General features: G+C 48.5%; 1 protein-coding gene across 1 annotated transcript; it reads left to right on the top strand.

The window, feature by feature from the left end:
* The first annotated feature begins 886 nt into the window (after window positions 1-886).
* On the top strand, window positions 887-23,325 carry LOC149342335 (uncharacterized). Its single transcript, XM_089544632.1, has 2 exons — window positions 887-1,124; window positions 20,646-23,325. Exons 1-2 carry the CDS (start codon window positions 971-973, stop codon window positions 20,837-20,839), a joined length of 348 nt encoding a protein of 115 aa, XP_089400758.1. The 5' UTR covers window positions 887-970; the 3' UTR covers window positions 20,840-23,325.

Here is a 23,325-nt window from a genome sequence, read left to right as displayed (position 1 = left end):
GCAAAAGAGAGAACATCACAGTCTAAATCATCTCTAAAAAGAGCTGCACTCCGGTGTTACTCTGCCACGCGCGTTATCATCAGCTTTTTTGTTTGTTTGTTTCTATTCGTTATTTTTCTCCACTTTTGTAAAACTATTACGTACACCTGAATGATGCATCCCGAGTCTTCGTCGATTCCTTTGTGTGAGTATGCGCCAATTTTTGTTAGGACAACAACATCAACAAAACCACGTACTACGCCCCCCATACCTGTCAGATGACGGATCGCGGAGTATTTCATTTATTTCATGACGGCAATGGGGAGCAAGGCAATCGTCACTAAATATAACGTTTCGGTACATAGCGTTATCCAAAGCGATAAACAGCCGGAGATGAACGTTGTCAGCGGTTTCGCGAGATTTGTTGTACCCGTGCTACGCCGCGTGCCAGTGATAGCTCGCCTTTTTCTTTCTAGATATAAGCCTCTTCATTCCGCAATTTGAATAGCGCCGTTATCGCCCCAAGTCAGACCCACAAGCGACCCATTTATTGAACCGCTCCGTGGGGGCTGCACGCTTCAGTTCAGAAACAAATGATGACCACAGCTCGTGCTTTTCGGAGCGCCAGACACGCAGGTGCCGCAAGTCACCCCGTGCAGCAGGTCAAAACCTGAAACGGTCCGCCGGTTCGGAAACGAAAGCACGAGTGCCACGTTCCACGCAGCTTCTGCAGTGAAATTGAACGCGCTACAGGCTTATCAGTCTCGCTTCTATCGCGTTTTCGTTTTTGCTCGTCTGCCAGAAGCACGGGTCAGCGTAGCGAGAAACCCAGCGAGCAGCCGCTGCGCGGATTTCGCGCGTCCCGCTTCGATTGACGAGAGAGGAGGAAAGGCCGGAGGAGGGGAGAGCGAAGTGCGAGGGAGAGAGGGACCGGCTGTTCGGCGGGAGGGCGGGCTTGACGGCACTGCAGCAAGCCGCGGGTTCTGTCAAGATGGCGGAGGGCGATGCGTCGGTCGGAAATGCGGACCAGGGTTTCGGCGGCGAGATAGACCTCACGTGGATGGACAAGCTGCGCAAGATGGTCTCCAGCGACGCCGAGTGGGAGGCCATCATCCTGAAAAAGATGGAAGAGAAGAGGAACCGAGGTGACGCTCGCTTTACCTTCCACCGCGGCGCCCGGGCTCGCGTCCGTGTCAGCCCGCGGCTCGCTCGGGAGGAGCGGGGGATGGAGCACGCAGCTCTGTTTCGTCCGTGTCCGTTTCGTTCGTTGAGGATGTAAGCCGACGTGAATTGCTGCATGATATCGAGGTGTAGCTAGCTTCACTTGAATTAATCGTCACGGGAGCTCACGTTCCCGCATTTGTGAGCCAGAAGCAAAAAGACGAGGCCAAGATGAGAAGTGAGTCACCGCTTTTCGCCTTTCACCTGCGCACGAAAATGATGCGCTTATTTAAAAGCCAGCAAGCTATACTGATTCGGTTCCTGCGGCTGATAAGAAGCCGCCAACAACTAATGCACTTCTTTTTTGCCTTTTAAATTTCGGCCGCTATTACTGCAGAGCTCTCCAAAAGAACCAATATACTGTTATGGCAATATGCATTTTAATACTTTCGTTAGTCCGTGTTTCGTGCAAACTTCGCTTCCAGTACTGGCGGGTGGTCGAGATGGAAAAAGCGCCTCCAGGAAATAAGGCACGCAAAATCGGGAACGACATGGCGAAAACAAACAGAAGCTTTTCGTCATATTTCAAGGTGTACACAAGTTTCACGACTTGTAGAGCTGGCCGTGTATAGTATAACGCGACCCGTAGATCTGAGGACCGTTATGTTTTTCATTAAATCTGCACTTGGAAGCAGAAGTTTTCTGTCGTGGTGCAAGGTATATTGAGTTGCTGTGTAGCACGCATTTCTATGGACGACGCTTCGACGTTTATTCCCGTTGCCCTCCCAGGATGCCGCACTTTCGTGAAAGCGTGTTCGTGTTATACAATTCCTCTCGACTTTGCTAAAAAAATGGCCGAAGAAAAAAAAATACTTCGAAAGGTTGTTTATTACCTATGTGGTCTCGGAGCAGTCATTTGAATGACAGTGTGTCCAAACATACGTCACGTGAGAGGCATGGGCTTTTTTTTTTTTTCTAACGAAAAATATCGCCGAGTTCGCAAGCGAAAAGGCAGCAGTGTCACGAAACCCTGCATGGAAGAACTGATCCTTGTGTAGGCAAGAGCTCTTCCGAAGGGGTGTAAGGCCCGCGCCGCCACGTTTCTTGTCGCTTCCATCCGAGCTGGATCGTGTAAATGTAGCGCATTAGACAAATTGTTCATTGTGCATCGTTGCATAAATACGCAATATGCTTCGATTATGCCCAGACATGGCTGCATGATTTCTGACTGCGGAACGTAGATAAAAAAAAATGCGTGGCGTGATTGCTGGGTGTGAGTTTTTCATTGTAAACTATGCAGATTGTGACTGTAACCTTTAAATGGTTGTTTCCATCTTTAACGCTTGGTACCGCGGAGTTGGTGCAGATGTGGCTACGCTGTTTGAAAGAAACGTTGCTGTCATCATCGAGTGCAATAGAGAGCGGAAAAAAGTGTTAAAGGGAGACTGAAGCACTTTTTTTGAAAATCAGGCTGGCAGCGGCGTCCTATAGTTTTTCATGCTGTATGCTCGAATATCGCATCCATATAAGGCAAAAACAAGCGCGAATTGCCTTTTTTAGCAGAAATATGCGGCCTCTGCCGCGGGGCACGCCGCGCGGCGCGCCGCCGCCCGTGATTGGTCAAGCGAGGTCGTGACGTCACTTTGAGGACTGGAGAAGCTGCCGATGCGGATCCGGCGCTGCGCTGAGTGCAGATCGCAGCTTTCCGTGGCGTTGTAAAAGCGAATATGGCGACTATTTTTTTACTGACCTCTAAAGAAAAGGATACTACAGTTTGTTCATTCCACGTATCACCTGAAAGCAAAAAAGACACGAGCAAAAAATTCAACGCCTAGCACAAGCATACGCTAGCGTGAAAGACACGTACGCAGATCATGCGTAAAAGGTGCCAGCACAACCTCGGCTGGTATTCTCGGAAAGGAAGGGGTGCGAACAATACTCACGTCAATTACCACCACCGGACGCCTCCTGGCTCGCCCGAAAGAGCGTCATCCTAAAGAAAAGGCCCAAAGCGCTGTGTACAAAAAATCCTATTCTCACTACCCGGCGTAGGTTGGGGCAAGAAAGTATTTCAAGGAAACGATGAAGCAGCACAAAGCTGATGTCAAAATTAGCGAAGCGCAGTGGCCAAGCACTGCGAGGCATGTGACCACAGGATATTGAAGGAATCATTGTGCGCTGGAAACCAAGCTAAATACGCGCACAAGGCTGCTGCTTCACTCGTGGCGCGTTCAGCAGATGCCAGAAAATATTAATCGCTGCCTCGGAAACGTTCGCCCTTCCTAGATTTGCAGTTTAGGTTCAGTGAAGTAGTGGCCAACTATGTGTGTTTATTAAGCCAAGCTAGCTGCAACTCGTTCGCTGCCACAACTTGAAGAAGAAACCGACTACGGTTGCAAGACATGATGTTTTTTTGCAAAAACTTCGTTGGCATTCATTTCTCTGCTAATTTGCATCCGAAATCAGAACGTCGAACGCTTTCATTTTAATCGCTTAGATACGATTAAACGAGATGCCGCATATAAAGAGCTTCAATGCTTGCTTGCTTTGCTTTATTGTGTTTTGCTTTGCTTGCTTGCTTGGACACGTCGAACCGAGTACAAAATCACTAACCGAGCCTTGCTGAGCACGCCTCAGGTGGTCTGGCCGCACCTATAAGCTGAGAAGAGCAACACATGCTTGAGCCTCTATTAGGTTTCTGCAGGGGAGTGTTTCTAGTGAGCATGTTTCTGCTTTTAGAAGAGGCGCTTCTTCGAAATGGTGACACGCCTCTCATGCGCGAGGAAATGAAAGGAACTGCGTCATGGTTCAGCCGCGACCGAAATCTCCAGAGATCACATTAGGGACAAGCTCTGTATGTAGCCGGTGTCACGAAAGTGCTTCGAGCAGAGTACGCTTGCTTTGGTCGGCTTGAATTCTTCGTCAAAGCAGCGAGCGCTTGCGCTGCGAGTGTATGATCTTGCTGAAAACAGTGGAAGACGACACAGTCGCGGGCGTAGTTGTTCGTGGACACGAAAGCAGAGTAGTACCTCGTGTTGAATCTGATTCTCAAGATCGGCTGACACGCTTTGTACGTCACAACGCACGCAGTACGAGGAACAACGCATGCTGCACGAGAAACAACGCGCGCTGAAAGCTCTCTCGGGTGCGCCGAAGTATCCCCGGCTCCTCAACGTGACGTCACGTTGGCCGGCATGGACGAGGTTTCTCTCTCCGCTGTTCTCCTCTCTTGCGGTCGCGCGCGGCGCGGGAGATTTAAACATCGCGTTTTTAACTAGCGATTGCGCCACTGTTTTAGCCAAAATCGAAAAAATAATTTCACAGACATGATCAGCAATGACACTACTTCAAAACCCTAAAAAATTAGCTGATTCGAAAACCGCCTCAGTCTCCCTTTAAGGCCGCGGTGTCAAGCGATTCCTGCGAGCACTGGTTTTTGTCAGCGGAAGAAATCGGAGGATGTTGCGCTTGCTTCCGTCGCCTGCCTCTTATCAGGCGAGGCCAAGGGTTCCTGCTTACAAGCGGTTATGGGCGTCCGCGCAGCGAATGTTCATTCACTTTTTATTGTTCTCTTCCTCCATAGAATGGATGCCCTCTGACATTTAACCTCCTCCGACGGCATACTTTTTGGGACTTCACTTTTTTTAAGCATCATGAAATATTCAGTCGCCGCAGATGTTCGAGTGCGCGTCCTTCCAGCAGTGGCGAGTAGGCCTTCAGCTTCAATGTTACGAGCGATGAGTGCAACACTTCCTTCACAAGTAGACGCACACGTCGACGCCGTATGCAAGAGTAGGCTTTACTAGCATAGAGCCAACTACCACTCGCGAAGTATGAGTGGAGAACAAATATTTAGTTTCTTCTTAGTTTTCGCGTATACACGTATGGATCACTTCAACACCTTTTCAAGTTAGATAATGAAATAAATATAAGCTTGGTTCTTGAGGGCGATCTTTACCTCTCGTATTGCACTTACCAGTACGCGGGAAAAAAAAAAAGTTCGACAGAGACGCTTAAGACGTCTTACGCGTGGGAATGCGAAGGCATTGCTGTCTGTGGGTGCACTGACACCTACACACGCGTATGACACCACCCGGAACGCTGTACGACGAACGGTTGCATCGCAATTTTCATATTTTAAAACTAGTTTTTGGGCTAAAGGAAATGGCGCTGTAACTGTCGCACATCTCGGTGGAGACCTCAACCGCGCCTTAAAGGGAAACTGCATAGGTTTTAGAAATCAACGAGCTTAAGAGGGTCGAATGTGTGAGACTTGCACGCAAAGCACGCGAAATCTTTTTGAAATAGTGAAATAGTGAAGTAATCGCCGATTAAAATCAGAATGCCCTTCAAGCTTCTTCGCAGCGCACAATGCCAAGTGCATGGTGACGTCATCGAAGGTATCGGTACATTTCCAACGCACAAACGCCTGCTTTGAAGGAAAATCCAACGACACCGAAGGCAAACCCTGTCGAGAGTTGTTTGGCGGCGTCTAACGAGTCTGGGCAGGGTGCGGCTGACGACAGCAGTAATTTTAAATCATACCTTCTGTGACGTCACGCTGAATTTCTCTGCACTCCTGCGGTGCATTGAGGAGAAGCGCGAAATTCAATCGTCGATTACGTCACTATTTTAAATGCTAGAGCAAAAACACTTGGTATGCTTTACCTACAGCCTATATAGATTTGAATCCTTGAATATCGCGAAATTCTCGAAAAAGTGCTGCAGTTGCCCTTTAAGGGAAGAGGTAAATAGCCTGGGAAGGCATACTATAGAAGGTATACAGCTGGCACAGGGCATGGTTAATTGGAGAGATATTGGAGAGGTATTTGTCCTGCAGAGGGCGTGGTCAGGCCGGTGATGATGATGTCATCGGTTCGTACCCCTTTCGCAAGCTAACCACCAACATGACTGGCAAATGCAAGCCATATGCAACGAGGAAGCGTATGATACCACCCGAAACGCTGTGCGACAAACGGTTGCGTCACGATTTTGGTACGGATGTTGTGGGGGAACTTGCGCCACATTGAGGTCGGTCAGTGGGGAGTATACAGGGTGTCCCAGCTAAATGTAACCAAGCTTTTAAAGAAGACGAAGTGTCCTAGCCCCAGTGAGACCAACTGAGGGTTGTTGCCAGTCGCGTGTCCTAATCTGCAGTATTTTTTTATTATGCGAACGCAATTAATTAGCCGATACTAATTAGCTAACTTTTTAATTAATGCCTTCGGGAAGAAAGTGTCAATGCAGGAGTTGTAGATCCCATAGATAAATAGCCGGTTGCCGTGTTGGCAACCAAGTACCACTGATACAGCTTCTTTTATTTGCCTTAAAAGAAGGCCCGCGAAATACAAAAAGAACCACTTCATAGGGAAGTAGTTTCAGCATAGAGTAATATAGAAGTATAGAGCGGACACTCCCGTAGGCCCCAGCGGCCGACTTTTGTGCACAGCGCACCTACCGGACCCGGGGAAACGCACTGGCCTCAGAGATTATAGGCCCAACAGGAATCTTGGAGGCTCTACTTTCATTGCGTCTTGTGCGTTCTCCACTCTCGCGGAGGAGGCGGTGTCACATTGCCCATCTGAGCAGCCGGCCACCAGCGTGACGATTACGGAGCACGCAACGATTATCCAGGTTTCGCCGTGCAACGCTCGTCAAAAGCGTTTGGCTTTGATCGCTTGCCTGGACGCCGCGGCGAACACGTCACCCACAAGCCGCAAAGGCGTTATGCCACGCATCGCGTGCGCTTGGCAAGCGGCAGTGAACCTACTACGGCAGCGAAGCATACTCTTTTTCTTTTTTTTTTTATTTGCACGTTCAGTGCCATCTGGCGGAAACGGGGAAGCGCCGAACTCGGCCGCGAAAGGGCCCGAGTGTCCGCTCTTTACTTTTATGTTACTCTATGGTTTCAGCGCTCCCAGACGACCGATCAAGCAAGAACATTCGCTTATCTTTGCAACGCTGTCCCGAACGGGGTTCGGCGTTTTGCGATGGTTGCGAGATATACGCCAGCAACTCTCGCATGGGCGCTAGGGCGACCGCTTCTTCAGCGCGTGACGGTGCTAGTTCGGCGGCACGGTCACATGCCTATCACTCGAGGCCAGGTTTCGTGTGAAAAAGCGCTCCATGCGAGCCGCGCTTCACTTCTTGAAAAGCAGCGCCCGCTTACTTTCCATGACGCATAAGCAGTTCCTAGCGCATATCTCGCCACTACCTCGAAACGCCGAACCCTGTTCGGGACAGCGTTGCAAACATAAGCGGATGTCGTTGCTTGACCGGTCGTTTGGGAGCGCTGAAACTGTTTCCCTATAACGTGGCTCTTGTATTTCGCGAGCTTTCTTTTAAGGCAAATAAAAGCTGTATCAGTGGTACTTGGTTGCAAACACGGCAACCGGTTATTTTTCTATGTGATCTACAACTCCTGCATTGGCACTTTCTTCCCGAAGGCAATAATTAAAGCTTGCTAATTAGTATCTGCTAATTAATTACTTTTGTATAATTAAAAACTATGACACGCGACTGTCAACAACCCTCAGTTGGCTAGGGAACATCTTTTTTTTACAAGCTTGGTTACATTTAGTTGGGACGCCCTGTATATAAACGAATTACATGAATTTTAGCCTGAAGTGGCAGTTCTCGGCTTGCTGTGTGCGTCATACGACCGCTTGGTGACGTCACCCTATTTTCCTTGTCATCGCTGGGATTTTCTGTACCATCTGCAGGCACACACACATGCACACACGCGCATGCACGCGGGCTTTTCTCATAACTGTACTAGTTATGTTTTCGCATTAAAAACAAACTGAACTGCTACTATGAACAGCTGCTCTTTCTGTAAGCCTCTTCACTGAAATGCTTATTCGCGTTACGCCATGAATGCCGGAAAGCCCTTATTACACGAAATCACGCTCACACTACCCCCTCGCCCAAGTGGCGTGCACCGCTCAGCAACCATAAGCCATTTTGGCCATAAGCCAAAATTTATATAAATTTTGGCTTATGGCATTGACGTGCCTAATTACAACTGCCCGATTACGTACTTCCTGAAACCTGAAGATAGTGTATCCCTTTGGTGTAAAGCAGACCAACACCAGCGCCGTCTTATGTCTATAGCTTCGCGTTCGTCTTCGTCTTTATGGTGCTGTTTTAGAGCTAAAACTGTGATGGTCTGGACCTTCCGTTCAACATTTTGTTTTTTTTTTTTTTTTTATATCAGCCTGTTTTAGAACGCTTAAAAATCTTTCTCATTGCACCAGTTCCGTTGCCGAAGCCCACGGCAAGTCTCAGCATGTCGCGAGTGATAATACTGTGTTAGCCGTTGTATACTGTTCGCACTCACTTTGTCAGATACTTCACTGCCACTGATGGCAAAGTCTTCGCCTGTTATGGCGAACTGATGCACCGGTGCTGAACACCCAAGCTTGCAGCAGTCGTGAAAGGATGACTGTGTGGAGGGTCAGAAACCCGCCCCTGCGTAGATGGCTTCTCTCGCAGTCATGTGGCCTCAACGTCGATGCGCTGTGGCCGGGCTGGACTGTCTCCTTCCATTTTCCCTGTGGCTCGGGACCTCTGATCATATCACAGCAGTCCTAGAACGTTGTCCTATTACACTGTCTCCGCGGAACCTCATAAAACATTATCAAATTCCGGTCATCCATGTGGCGTAGGTTACATACATGATTCTACCGTGCCTCCTTGGATTCTTCGATGTCGGAGCTGTGGTCCTGTTTTGCGATACTTGGGCACAAAAGCGCGGGGCCCGGTCTGGGTTCATCGATCCAAGCGGTTGACTCAGAGGCCTTTCCAGTGAACTTGGGTCTCGCGAGTTTAAAGTGGTCTGCTGTGGTCGGTCCTTCTGGCCGCCAGCTACGGTCACATTTTCGACTCGGTAATATAGCGTTACCTTAGGAGAGAGAGAAAAATTTATTCAACTACTCAGGTGTGATCCATGAAATCAAGGGGGCGAGTTGATGAAATCAACGGGCCGTTATGGCAGTTGTCTAGGACGCGGTTCTGTATAAGTCTACGCGAGACCGTAGCCTGTTGAGAAGCATGAATCGAAAAGGAATTCAGTGAGTGATGCTAATTAAATGTATAATACAACCCATAAGTCGTTGTCTCACAAAATCGAGACCGGTTACAAGGAACGTGAAAAACCGCGCCCGTTAACCGATCGAAGTTTGTACAGCTGCTGCAGAGTGTTACCGATTAAGAACAGCTTTGCGTGAGCGTAAGAAATTTACTTCCGCCTTCGTTATGAGCCTGCCTTTCCGCACGCGCGCCCTGAGCGTGTACGAAGACCAGGCAGAGAAATAATCGATGCCGCGGGCGACCCGGCCAAACACACAGAAAAAGAGGGTCGATAGAAGTAGTTGATTATGATTTTAGCAATGAACCCGCGGGGATGTGCTCGCACCATTATGCCTTGAATGCGCGCAATTTGTCACGCACGCAGTTTGCCACGATTGTTTCTTCAGTCGCTTTTGCGGATAGGCGGCGCGTGTCATGTAGTTTCCTAACCGGAAGTTATCCTGCTTACTATATACTGCACCTGTTGTTTGGCCTGATAGTGACGTTACACGATACACTTTTAACGTTTCGGATTCTTGTACAACCACGTTAAATAAAATTTGAACAAGAAAGTTACGGCGGCCACTTAAAGAGAAACTGCGTATGTTTTAGAAATGAACGAGTTTAAAAGGGTCGAATGTGTGAAACTTGCAGGTAAAGCCTGCGAAGTCTTTTTGGGATAGCATTTGAAATAATGACGTGATCGCCTATTAAAATGGCGCCCTTAAATCTTCTCCGCAGAGCACAACCCCAAGGGGGGGGGGGGGGGGGGCATGATGACGTCATCGAAGGTATCGGTACATTTCCAACGCATAAACGCCTGCTTTGAAGGAAAAAAACCAACGCCGCCGAAGGCAAATCCCGCCGAGTGCTGTTTGGCAGCTGCCAACGAGGCACAGCACGGTGCGGCTGACGGCAGCAATAATTGAAATCATACTTTCCTTGACGTCACACTGAACTTCTCCGCACTCCACCGATGCATTAAGAAGCCCAAAATTCAATTGTTGATTACGTCACTATTTTGAATGGCAGTGCAAAAACTCTTTGCATCCTTTACCTACAGCCTATATAGGTTTGAATCCTTGAATATCGCTAAATTTTCAAAAAGTGGTGCAGTTGCCCGTAAGGTCCTTACGTGCTGCGATCGCGAAAGCATAATTTAACCTAAAGGCCTTTAACAAAAGGCCTTTGCCATAAAGTGAATTTGACCTAAAGGTCTTAATTCTAAAGGCCTTTACCGTAAAGACCGTAAGGTCTACACTCTAAAGGCCTTTATCATTGCCGTTGACATTAATGACCCTCGTCATTATTTAGTAGCGTATTTTATCATTCCAAAACTACCATCACTATCACCGTAGCTATCATTAACTGCTACCGTTTCGTCTAATGTCCTTGCTTCATTGGCTATTATCACCCATTACTAACTTATGGTCTACTGCTGATGTCATGCGAGACCATGGTGACATCGTTCACTGATACTGGACTACAATGCCGGGGATGAGCGATATGATGATTTCGCATTAAACGAAAGATAAGGCACCTGTACCTCTAACTGCGTTACTATACACGGTGTTTCCGACAGCGAATTCCTAAACGGCAACAAAGCGCGGTTGGAAATGTACTGATAGCTGGCTGTGCACACTGACAAGAGGCCACTGTGAACTGCAATTGCCCGAGTAGGTTCAGCAGCGGAGAATCAAATGAAGCGCCTGGAATAACCCTACGTATATGACCACGAGACGACAGAAGGGTGACACGACGCACGCGAGGAAGGCGTTTGTCGCACAGTGCAACCGGACACGCGGAACCAGTGCTGTGGTGTAGGCAGGTCTATTACTCAAACCACTGCTTATAGTGCTCAGAATACCGCTGTTACAGTGATCAGAAAAGGCTTTGAAGTGTTGTAAAGAACAATCTAGCGCGCGTAATTTGCGTTTTCTGCGCTTAGTGCGGATTTGTTCGTTCTTTTTTTTTTCCCTCGGCCCTTCGCGTCGCCATCCCCTACAAACCTTAACAGCTTCCCCACCTCCCACCTGCCTTCCCTCTTTTCTTCGTAAAAAGAAAAAAAAAAGGAAGACTTCGTACGGTGCGGTGACGGCATTTTGTCTGCGTAGAAAGTAAGACCTCCCCATTTGTTCAGGCCCACGTTTAGGTTGAAGGTTGAAGGTTTATTTCCGCAACTGGGTGTTGCGAGGACAGCCAGGGAAAAAGCTGTATAGACAGCTTGAGAGGTCCTGGCTTCCTCTTACAGTGCAGCATTGACGGTGGCGGAGTACGACATCAAACAAAATGTAAGTAAAGTATGTTCGGTACAGAGAATGAGACATGTACGTTCAATACTTAGTACATTGTGCTTATAAAAGAAAGAAGAACTACATTAGATCAAAGAGCCTATAAAGGCAAACACAGGGAGGAGAAAATAAATGACAGCAAAATTGACAGGTGCACTCAAAGTGGTAATAGGAAGAAAAAAAACTACATGAACATTTGGGGCAATTCTTTCAGAGAAATATTGGATATATCAAGATTCTTGTGGCAGTACAACTGGTTCAGAAGTGTCGGTAAGGTATGCTGCAACATTTGCTTGCCATAGTTTGTGCGGCATTTCTTAACATTCCAAGGTTCTGCTGCTCGGGTATCATACACAGTTCTGCTTTGCTCTAGCCCAGCCAGTGTAAGTAAGGAGTCATCATTTTACTACTTATAATCGATTCTGACCCTTTTGTCCACCTGCTGCTGCTCTCATCGATTCAGGCGGTTCAGACAAGGATGTTGAGCTTCAGCCAGCACCGAAGTTCCCGTGCCGTTATCATTATCAGGGTGAAAGAGTGCAGCCGATCTCATTCTGTTGTCGAAGAGCAAACGATGTCGGAAATGGTTGCAAACAAAAAAAAAAAAGAAGGTGCTGGGGCGAAGTGCGGCTGGCAAGCTAATAGTGTCGGAAAGTGCCGACTCTGTCCATTGTTTTGAAGTGGCAGTCCCCGCTCAATTAAACGTTGGCACACGTGATTGCCGTTAGCTGCATTAAAGCCATCTGTGTTTGCGTAATACTCGCCACGGCCACTGTGATATAAATAACCGTTTTTATTGCGACCTCACTGGTAATTCTGGTCTCCGCATTGATTGGCGACCGTCTGTTGTCATACCTATGAGTCGATTCGAGAGGTCAAGCCGCGCGTGCACTTATTATTTGCGGACGTGGAATTCAATTTCGCAAGCGCGGCTGCAGTATTCGCGAAAAATAAGAACGTTCTTGTTTCTTTCTGATTCAGCACTGATTGGCCGTTAGGTTATAATATATGACGCACGTAATGCTATCACGGTGATCAAAGTTACCGTGAGTATTCACGCGCACTTTAGAGCCTTCATCACAGGTTTCCCCTTATGTGGTTACGTTTAGTTTGATTCGTATTCCCTTCGTGCGACAACTGTCGTGCTGTTGCGTTCATGCTGAATTTGGCGCAATCCTTTTCACGTATTGTGTTTTCATTCGCTTATTAAGCCGCGGTGGCTCAGTGGTTAAGGCGCTCGTCTGCTGAGCCGGAATACGCGGGTTCGAACCTGACCGCGGCGGCCGCGTTTCAATGGAGACGAAATGCTATTTAAATTGCCGTTGGCACGAATAAGTGTGCCTCACCAGTGCTTTAACATCAAGCATTTTGCATGTGAGGACTTTGCAGTCCTTTGATGATAACTTTTAAGCAAGCGTTACAGCTGCACGCTAAACATTTAATCCCAGTTCCAGTGAGAGCGCATGTGTTCGAGGAGTACTTTCTTGTAAAGAAAAAAAAAGAAGAAATTCTTACTTGAATTGTCCTCTACAATGGCGCGATTCGCGGTGGCTGTAGTCTTTGTGTTTCTTGTATTGCTTTTATTTTGTTCGTCCGCTTCGAATAAGTGGTTTCCGGCTGCCGAATGATGTACAGCACGTGTCATACTTAGAACAAGAGAAACTGGTTAAACCGGCCCTTAACTCAAGCATAGTAGGCTTCACCGCGAAGCGAATAGATTGGCGCAGAGTGCTCAAGGTGCTTCGCGGTAAAACCGACTTTTCTCCGCGTTGAGAGCTGGTTTAACCATTCATCATGTTCCCTCTAAATGTGACACGTGCCGTAAGTCACGGAAATGCGCGCCACATACTCTAAGTCAGCAGTTTAATCAGCGACAAAAATACGCACACTTCTGACGCGTTTAATACAACTGGGCAAAACGAGCGACTTGTAGTTGATAGATCTTTGGGTTAGAAAAAAAAAGGCGCGGGAGGCGCTCCGGAGCAAAGGGACGACGTCTAGTGACTCTTCAATATGTTCACTGTCTGCACAGAATTTCTCTTTACAAGTCCCCCAGGACGTGTCCTGCCACACGTCATAAGCTCGGCAAGAATTCTTACGCGCTTACATGGCATATGCAGCACGGCTCCTTCTCCCGGCACATCTGCAAGCCTCTGCGCGTGCTTACGTGGCAAGGAACAGTACTTTTTATGCTGTTCTGCCACGTTTATTTTTTCGTTGTTTGTTTAAATCCCGACTGTTGTTCTGTGCCTAAGAACGGAAGCCGTACGGGGGCCCCTCGCAAGGCCTCTTCGGAGGGGAGCGGCCGGCACTACTAAAAGGGGAGAAACCGCGAGCCACGTGCCCAACGTGCGGCCCTGACTCCAGCGGTCGCTCGCGCGAGCCTTGGAAGGCTAAATTTAGCGGCGCGTGCCAGCTCGGCGCGCCTTCTGCCGTCTTTCGACTCCAGACGCGTGCCGCCAACGCGCAGGGGGTGCAACCGACGCGAGCGGCTCTAACGAGCACAGAAAAGGTGAACGATCGAGTGTTGCCAACACTCGATCGTTCACCTTTTCTGTGCTCGGGTTTCGTATTGGTTGAACTATGCTACATTATATCGTTCCAGAGTCTGGAACGATATAATGTAGCATAGTTCAACCAATACGAAACCCATCACGATAACTGTTTTCCCCAATTTCTCCTTTGTATCCCCTCTTGCCTTTGGTGCAGGGTAGCCAACCGCAACACTCTTCTGGTCATCCTCTTTGTATTTCTTCTTTCTGTCCATCTCTCTTGGTGCAACGGTCACCTCGGGGGTCGAAGCTGAGGCTGACAAAACTTAATTGAGCATAAGGGTAGGGGCTTGAGGCAAGTTACCTAGCGTGCCGCACGCCGTGGAGACCTCTAGCGACGCCGGCCTATTTGACGGCCTCGGACTGAATGTCCGTGTCATCGCTGGACGTTAGCTTATCCCAAGCTTCTTTAGAGGGATCAGGTAAGAAAGGGAGGCTGATGGATTTGGGCCCGCCCAGATCATGTGGCCGAAGTTATCTTTCTCACCACAAAAGCGGCAGAAGGGATTCATATCCTTATTTATGAATTTAAATATGTTTGGATTGGGGTGGGAAGGGTCTCCGTCTGTGGTTGTCTCCACAACACCTGTTGTCTGGTCAGTGTTTTATGGTGTGTTTGGACTGTTCTTATTGCTTTGTTATGTGCAGTGAGTTCGCGGTAGGATATGAGTGGCTCACCAGAGAGTTCCGGTTCTTGATTTTGCGCCACCGCTCTGCCGATAATTCTCGAGCGTGTTGCGGGGCAGCCTCATTTCCAGGATTCCCCGCGTCTGCTGGGGTCCATATGAGTTCGATGTCTCTCAAGAGACGAGATTCTCTTAGTTCTCTTAGTATTTGTGCGGCGGGACCGGAAACCCTACCCCTATAGCGATGTTGCTGATCGCCAACTTCGAGTCGTTTACTATATGGTAGAAGCGTCAGTAAAGGCGATGGCGGCCTCCTCCGCGACTAGCGGTCTAAAGGTGGAGACCGTCTCCGCCATAGCCAGTCTTGCTGGTTGACTGCCTCGGGCGTGTAACTCCGCATATCAAATACTTGCTATGGTTCTCCGCGTCTTCTGCAGCGCCGACGGAGAGCACATCCTGCGAAATATTGTGGAGCCCTCCATTACCTCACCTCTTTCTTCTTTCACTCCTTCACTGCGCGATTGAGGTGTCCTCGGAGAAGTGAGACAGTTACTTCGCCTTTTATGCGAAGCATACTACTTTAGCTACCACTTCAGCCCTTCACCGTGGTTATGCGCCTCCAAATCAAGTGATACATGACGTCACACCACGTGACACGATGACGTCACGACAGTAGAGAAACGGGGGCCCACCTCGCGCCGTCGCTGTGGTTGTGCGCCTCCAAATCACGTGATACATGACGTCACACCATGTGACACGATGACGTCACGACAGTGGAGAAACGGGGGCCCCTCTTGAAACTGACGCAGGCGTATATTATTAGCCGAATATGCTATGCCACGCCATTCCTCGATATTAGGGTAAACGAGAGAGAGAAGATCGACGCAATTATTCGGCGTTGCGTCAAGAGGGCGCTGGGCGTACCTATCTCCTAGAGTTCCTGTATATACAGGAACTCTACTATCTCCACGTCTACAGACCGCCTGTTGGAAATGGGGGTGCATAATACTTGGATTGAACTAGCCGAGGCGGTGCGAATCGCCCAGCTCGAAAGACTGAGTACAACGAATACGGGCCGGACCATCTTAGAGTGGGTCGGCCGAAAAATAGATAGGGGCATATGCGACAAGGTCGCCCTACCACCACAATGTCGCGAGAATATCATCGTTCCCCCCCTCCCCCGCAGCATGCACCCAGAACATCACAGGGAAAGACGGGAAAAGAGGGCGGAGGCGCTGGTTAAAAGGGCCGGGAACTTCAGGGCAAATGAGGTTGCCTACGTGGACGCAGCGAGTGGCAGGTTGGGGGCGGCGGTCGCCTCAGTAGTCGACGGCCGAGGTGCACCAGTCGCCGCCGCCTCTATTAGGAGTAGAAACATAGATACGGCCGAGGAGGTCGCAATAGCGCTTGCTTGCGCCGGAACCAAGGCTAGTTTGATTCTTAGTGACAGCAAAACAGCAATCTGCAACATCGGAAAGGGCAGGGTCTCGCCAGAAACGGCTCGAATTCTGTCCGCAGCCAAAATTGATCGCAATATCACCTTAATTTGGGTCCCAGCACACACATCCGTCCCCGGTAACGAGGCGGCCCACATGTTAGCCCGAGATCTCTACTTCCGGGTAACTGTAGAGCCACCCGACCCCCAGGGGATGGACGAACGTTTGCAAACATACGCGGAAATCGCCGTGCACTACAGGTTAGGCAGGCGTCTAATGCCACCACCAGATCCAAACTTAACCAATACAGAGGCCATCGCCTGGCGCCGATTACAGGCCGGAAATTTCGTTAACCCTGTCTGGTTATTTCAAACCACTTTAGACGATAAAAAAGATGACAAATGTAAGACCTGCGGAGCGAGGGGGACCCTCGATCATATAATTTGGCAATGACCTGGATCCCCGGGTGCTGAGGACAATATTAAGAGTAGAGAAGCCTGGGAGGCCCTTCTGCGAAGCTAGGTCCCCGCCGACCAGAAACGAGCTGTCCGCCTGGCGGCTGAAGCCGCGAAGAGACAATGTATCTTCGCCAGTCTTTAGTCGCGGAGGTCCCGTCCCCCGTCCCCTAGGCCTGCGTGCCAGGGACGGGGAGTGGGGGCCTCCTACATCGGTGGAAATAAAAGTTATCATCATCATCAAACGGGGGCCCACCTCGCGCCGTCGCTGGGGTTGTGCGCCTCCAAATCACGTGATACATGACGTCACACCACGTGACACGATGACGTCACGACAGTGGAGAAACGGGGGCCCACCTCGCGCCGTCGCTGTGGTTGTGCGCCTCCAAATTACGCGACACGATGATGCTTCGCATTCTCCCTTCAAAACCAATTTTCATTATCAATAATTGCCTTTCCGCGAAAGTGGCAGTGCGAAATGGCCGAACTTACTCGCTACTAAGTGTTGTTGTCGTGCTACGTACTAGCGTCTTAAGTCCGGCGATTCAAGTCAGTTGAGTCAGCGCTTGTCGTGTGTCCTTCTTTCATTTTGCCCTTGTGTTTTTTGCGCTGCTTGTTTCTTCCTGCGGTCAAGGTTATAATTAAAAAAAAAAGTGAGGTACGCAGACGTCGGCGACCTAGTGTTCGTCTACCGTCGCGGTACTTTTTTTTTTCTGCCATATAGCTTCTCTAGCCTGTAAGTGCACAGTACCAACTTGCCTGAGAGGTAGTCCTTTTGGACTGCGTAGTTTTTCCAATTAAGGCATTCAGTTTTTAATGCTACGTACATGGCGTTCAGCTGCTGAGCCTGAGGTCACGGGTTCGATGGAGGCCAAATGCAAGCAACCCCAAGTCAACCCGGAGCCTCTCATTACGTCGCGACTCGTAGGATTAATGTTCATATTTGGCGCAAAAACAAAAAATCTGGTTAACAGATTTTTGCACATTTCTCACAATTTAAAGATTTTAAACTGAGTAGCAGTTCACCAGTTTTTAATATTCTGGTATTCATGAGCATCTGTTTTCCTTTCGCAGGACGGGTTTTAGTGTCGAAGTCGCACTGAAGAAAGTAACTCGAAAATGACTTCGTGAGGAGCCAGTCGGCCACGGCCACTTATCTGTTTTTTGTCAGCCAGCGTCCGCTTCGGCGGACGCAGTTGTTGCGACGCGCGTCTTTGCTTTTCTGTTCTGTTTCTTCTTATCTTTTAACTCTCCTCTATCTGCACGTGGCAGCGGTGGTGGCTCGGCTTGAGCCAGTCAGCAGGCCCGTACACTTTCCTTTTCATCCTTCTCTCAGTCGCAAAAACGACAACAATGACTTCGTCTTCCTTTATATGGCGTATAACACCAACGACTGCTCTGTGCTACCAGCAACATATGTTTTGTGCCAGTTCGCCTTACTTAGGGTTGAAGAACCCTGTAGGTAGAGGTTCTATTGTGGTTTCGTTAGGCACTTTGTACTCTGCCCCAAAGCCCAATGACAAGAACTTGAATCGAGTCTCGTTGCCCAGGAACTCGTGCAAACAATAGAATAAAAAAAAAATGTTTCGCCATCGAGGATATCGCTTCACTGCTGCCACGAGAGCCTTTCCGTCCGTTAGGCATGCTGTTGCGCAACAGTTCAACCATGCTAAGCTTCCTCGCTGAGCATGCCGAGACACAATGCCTTACTTTCGCGATGTCATATCAAGCCATATTGCCACAGCTGGCATTCTTTTTACTTGATTTCATCATTGAGACCTGCAGAGTAACGTAAACATCGAATCTGTAACGCATTCGTAGCGTCGCATGCCATAAACTTGAATGTCATTAGCTGTGCTGCCTCTGCTGCTTCATTCCTGCGTCTGTGTGCGTTCAGGTTTCGACAATTAATGTTTAGTTTGAAATCAGCTGTCGCAGTTTCTTGCCTCTGATTGACGCAATCGCGTGCGGAACACCCTATAGGCACTCTGAACACGAACACGCCTGTATGGGACTAAAAAGGGAGTAAGCTGTAAATAAAGGGAGCTTGTTCCCTTTTTACTCCTTTATGTTATATGTTAGTGTTATAGGGTAGCCTCTTGTAGGTGCAGATCGCCTGAACGACTGTTGCACTGTGATGGCCACCTGCTGCTCGAAACGCTTATCGCGCACGCGTCAGTAACGTATTTACTTCCCTCGGCGTTTGCAGCCGGTCGTTCGCATGGCCGCCTGTCCTTTGGGCAGTGCAAATCTTTTCGGCTACCTTTCTTCGTTGCAAGGATCACAGCTGGCTATAATATCGGCTTCTTGTCAGTTGGCTCTCACGTCACGTCGCAGACTCCATATATGGTGCAGCACGCGTAGCTTCCGCGGTGCAGGTCGGAGCAGTCGGCGGTAAGTGGATTAGACAAACGCACGGCTTTTTTCCGTGCTCCTGTTTTCAACATGGCGGCCACTATGACGTCGGTGCGAGCCAGCCGTCTAAATAGATCTAAATAAAAAGGACAATATTGTCATTTCTTTTCGACAGCTGGTATCACGTACTAATAAAGGTGTGAGCGCGAGAAAAGAAATTGATACCTGTTTGCATAAGTCGAATCCGGATACATCGAACTCGAAGGGGATTGCGAAAAAGTTCGATATATCGCTAATTCGGTACATAAAATAGCAGTGTGTAAGTTTTTCTGTAGCCTAGAAGCAAGAATACATTGCACCCACGCTAGTGACGCAGTTCCTGCAGTGACTTGCCGCCCGCCGGCGTGCTGGCAGCGTACTGGTCGCTGAGCGTTGCTATGCCCAACTTGCTTCGCATCGAAGCCGCAGCGGGCGGTTTTTTGAAACTAACCACTACGTATAGTAAGGCTTCTAATTCCGTCACCAGTACTCTACAAATACAATAATCGCTCATTAAATTGAAGGCGCAGTTGATTTCCGCAACGCCTTCGGCAGCGAAGCACGCCTGAAGATGGCCGCCGCGAAGCCTTAGTTAGGTTGGCTTCACCGCATGACAGGGATGTTGCGTGGAAAGTGAGTACAAGAGATCGAAGGCCGCCCTCATGCATACCTCACGTTCACTTCGTTACGCGGTTTCACAGCGCTAGGGCTGCCAGCTGGTGCCTCGCAGCCGACCCGTCTCCGCATGCAAAAAGTGATCGAAGAGTTCTGTTAGGAGTAGCGCCACTTGCAGGGGCGCGATGCAAAGTTCGATATATCGAACGACCGGCGAAATTGGAGTTCTGTATACAGCGCGACTCTGCCATACTTTTACACAGGATTTTCAAAGGGATAGTCTGTGTCCCCGATACAGCCATGTAGTTGGATATATATCCGGGTTCGACTGTACTTCAACTTAGCTGCACAAATCGATTGCTTTGGCTAGACAGTCGCGGTATTCGAGCCTTGGGAGGAAGGTTTAACAAACTGAGATGCCGTTTATGCGCTGAAATACAAAAGGGTTAGCTGTGCACACGCGCACCCAGTCTGTCGCCACCGAGAACGTTAGCGGCGCCGTCGTAATGATGGCGCTGGGAAGTCGATCACTCGTTATTTATTTGAATTTGGGTGGTGAGAGAAGGGCAGGTAGGTTCGGAGCCCCACGAAAAGTGCGTGGCTTGTATAGGGAAAGTCAGTTAAGGAGAGATCTGCAGGGTCATTTGCTTCGGGATTTTGAAACTTAACTACCGGAAAAACTGGGAACGAAGGTGCACAGCTCGGAGTTTTTTCGGCTTCGGCTCAATTTCAGTCAGTGTAGAGGACCCTCACGACAGGGCGCCGGTAAGCGACCCTCCGTGCCATGGTGCGGCGGTATATTCTATTTCACTTTAGCTGCGGGAAAGGTTCGGGGAGCGGAGAGATGGCTCTAATGGTGGTGGGCCCAGGGCCTCGTATATGGATCTCGATGGCAGCTTAAATTTAGGCCCGTACAGAGACAGGTAAACAGAGGTGGCGTGCGCGCCCTAAGTGGGCCCAGATGTCTAGTTCGCCAACACAGCGAGAGAATGGCGGCACCGGTGGCCTTGAGCTATGGGGGGGGGGAATCATCACACGATTTTCTCTCTCTCGGCCTAACTCGCAGAGATGGGCATCGAAACACAAGAGGAGCAGCCGTCGGTGCTGGCCTCCGTCGGGGGCCTCTTCAACAAGATCAAGTCGTACATCCCGCAACGCAAGGGAGGTGCCGACTTCACGCCCGCCGGCTCGCAGGGAGGGGCGAACGCGGACAACATGCCCGCCGTCGACGGCAGCAGAGACGTCATGGAGTCACAGTAGAAGCGCGCCCGAACCCGGTTCCGAGGCCACATTCCAAGAGCGCCCTCCCTCAAGCACCGTTCTTTCCCCGCACTGTACGCGTGCTGACCAATGGCCAGCAGCCCTTTCGTCTCAGTGGTTGAGAGCTGCTGTCATTGGCCACGCGCCTCGAGCGAGAGTATCGGCACAAGTGGGGTACTTAAACGTGAAATCTGGCCAGTGTACCTATCTTTGTTTGTGCGCCTGATCTGAACAGGCTTGGGGCTTGGTTTCTGTATGCGGTACCACCGTACACGGAATCAGTCCATTGGTTTTGTTGCTTCTTGTTTGCCAGCAGGCTGTGTGGAGAATACATTAACTTTGGTCCTTTAAACTCTCAGCACTTCAGTTTAAGAGTGGCTCTCTCTGCAGTGTGTCAGTCTTCTATAATTGTACTTGGAGCATATAGAGGTGGTAGATTATGTGAGAAAGATAATGGAAACTGCATCAATATGAGGACAATATTCGACCACTCTGTAATGGCTCGCTCAATATGCATGCATACTCGACAGGGGAGGCAAATGTGACATCAGCTCTAAACCAGTCCTGAATTGCAAAAACTGCACGCAGTGCTAAAAAATTTAATAACTGATAAAAATTGCAAAAGTCCATGATACAGAGGCCCCTGATACGACCATTGCCGTCACAAAAAAAAAGTGTGCTCTACTCTCATTTCCTACGGATGCAATGCTAGAGAAGTTGTAAAATGCGTTTACAAAAGACAATCCTCGCTATTATGTGGCATGTCATTTCTGTGCGCATTGTCAGCATACAACGAGCGTGAGTAAGAGCATAGCTGTAGTCATCACTACACGAGACAGCTTGTGTGATTCATAATACTGCCACTTTGGGGAAGTCAGTTTTGTTTCAGATACATGGCCTCAAAATGCTGCCATCAGTGTGTGCCGTTTGATTAAAAATATTTTGCTTGTACCAGGTACTTGTTGCAAGTACACATCAACCTTTCTTAAAGGTTAAAGGTCAGCAGGTAATCAAAGATGTAAAAGTGCTATGGGAATTTATGTGGGCCTTAACTGAGCCTGCACTAGTAATGGTCTTTGAAGCATCATGCATCTAGATAAGGTTGTGAGCTGTTATGGAAACATTCTGTGATGTTTCTGATATCAAGGTTTTGTTGTGTAGAAACTTCACTACATATTATGTATTGAGTTGTGTCATTTTGAATACATGCCGACTTCTGACAAGCTGTTGTTAGCTCACGCATTGTGAGGGCCTGTGTTGCACGAGTGTGACACTACAATGGCTAAATTGGAAATGTCCATGTAGAGACACTTTCAAGCAACCAAGTTTCAGTGCCGATGCATTCAGCTTTCACAGAATGTGTTTTACAGTAAGTGCATGGGATTGTGTAAGAAGTGCCTGGGTGGCCTTATGGCTTTTGAGTGTGAAGCTGGGCACAGAAGCTGAGATTATGCTTTAATGTACATTGCAAGTGGTGCTGCAGTCACTTTCTTTTCCCAAAACTGCACATAGGCAACGTTAGGGCACTTAATGAAGAACCATTTTCATGAAGAAATGGTCTAGAGATGTGTTTAACAATCAGTTAATTGCAACACTTTCTGCAAGTTGCATTGCATCAGCAATGTCTGATTTATGAAGAATCTAGTCACCTATATCGCATATCAAGCCTTTTGTTGATCTTTAGTTGCTTAGGATGCAATATGTACAAATGTAAGCAAAAACATCGGGCTGTAGGTCAGATTTAGAGCCTGAATACCTAAATTTGTTATGCAAACATCCTGATGCAAGACATGCGTGGCCGAAGTGGTTCAATTGCAACTGCTTAGGACTCAAGCTGGAACTTTCATGCTGTGATGCAGTTTCAGATGCAGCTGTCGCTACTGGAAATGCTAACTCTGTGTGTTCTACTTCTACGTATATACCAGCTACACATATACTTCTTCAAATAGTACCTGTCCTCCCATAGCTATTGTATGTACTCTTGGCAGCAAGCACTACTGTCTCCTAGAGACACTGTGGCGACAAGCTTGTGCGGTTGCTCTTCGATACGAAGTGGTGACTTTGAGGTTAGCCTTGCCTGTCCACACACTCAACGAAGAATACTTAAAAAATTTTTATTAAGTATGTAATGATAAGCATTAACTTCAACAGTCTATAGCCAGGGTCTAGATTAGAGGTGAAGAAATGGTGGTGCTGATGTCTTTCTGTATACAGACATCTGAAGAACGTTTTGTGCAGGTTTCACATTAGAGGCACAGCTGGTTTTCAAGAGGTGACTCAGATACTAGTCATGTTGCTGCTTCCTTGCCTTAGTTGTTGACATCTATGTGCCTAGAGTGCACTTTGTATTGTAACAAGGGGCGCTTCTAGCAGAATAGATTTATGCATCTTGCTTTTTTTTATAAATGTGAGTGCTACATTCAACTTGAGATGTATCTAGTACGATTGTTTTATCTCAATAAAGAAACTATGTGATGTTAACAGCA

Source organism: Amblyomma mixtum, chromosome 5 (assembly GCF_055824585.1).
Source record: "Amblyomma mixtum isolate Tamu chromosome 5, ASM5582458v1, whole genome shotgun sequence".
NCBI classification, from domain to species: domain Eukaryota; kingdom Metazoa; phylum Arthropoda; class Arachnida; order Ixodida; family Ixodidae; genus Amblyomma; species Amblyomma mixtum.
The sequence above is the reverse complement of the archived record's forward strand: the minus strand, read 5'-3'. Positions and strand labels throughout refer to the sequence as shown.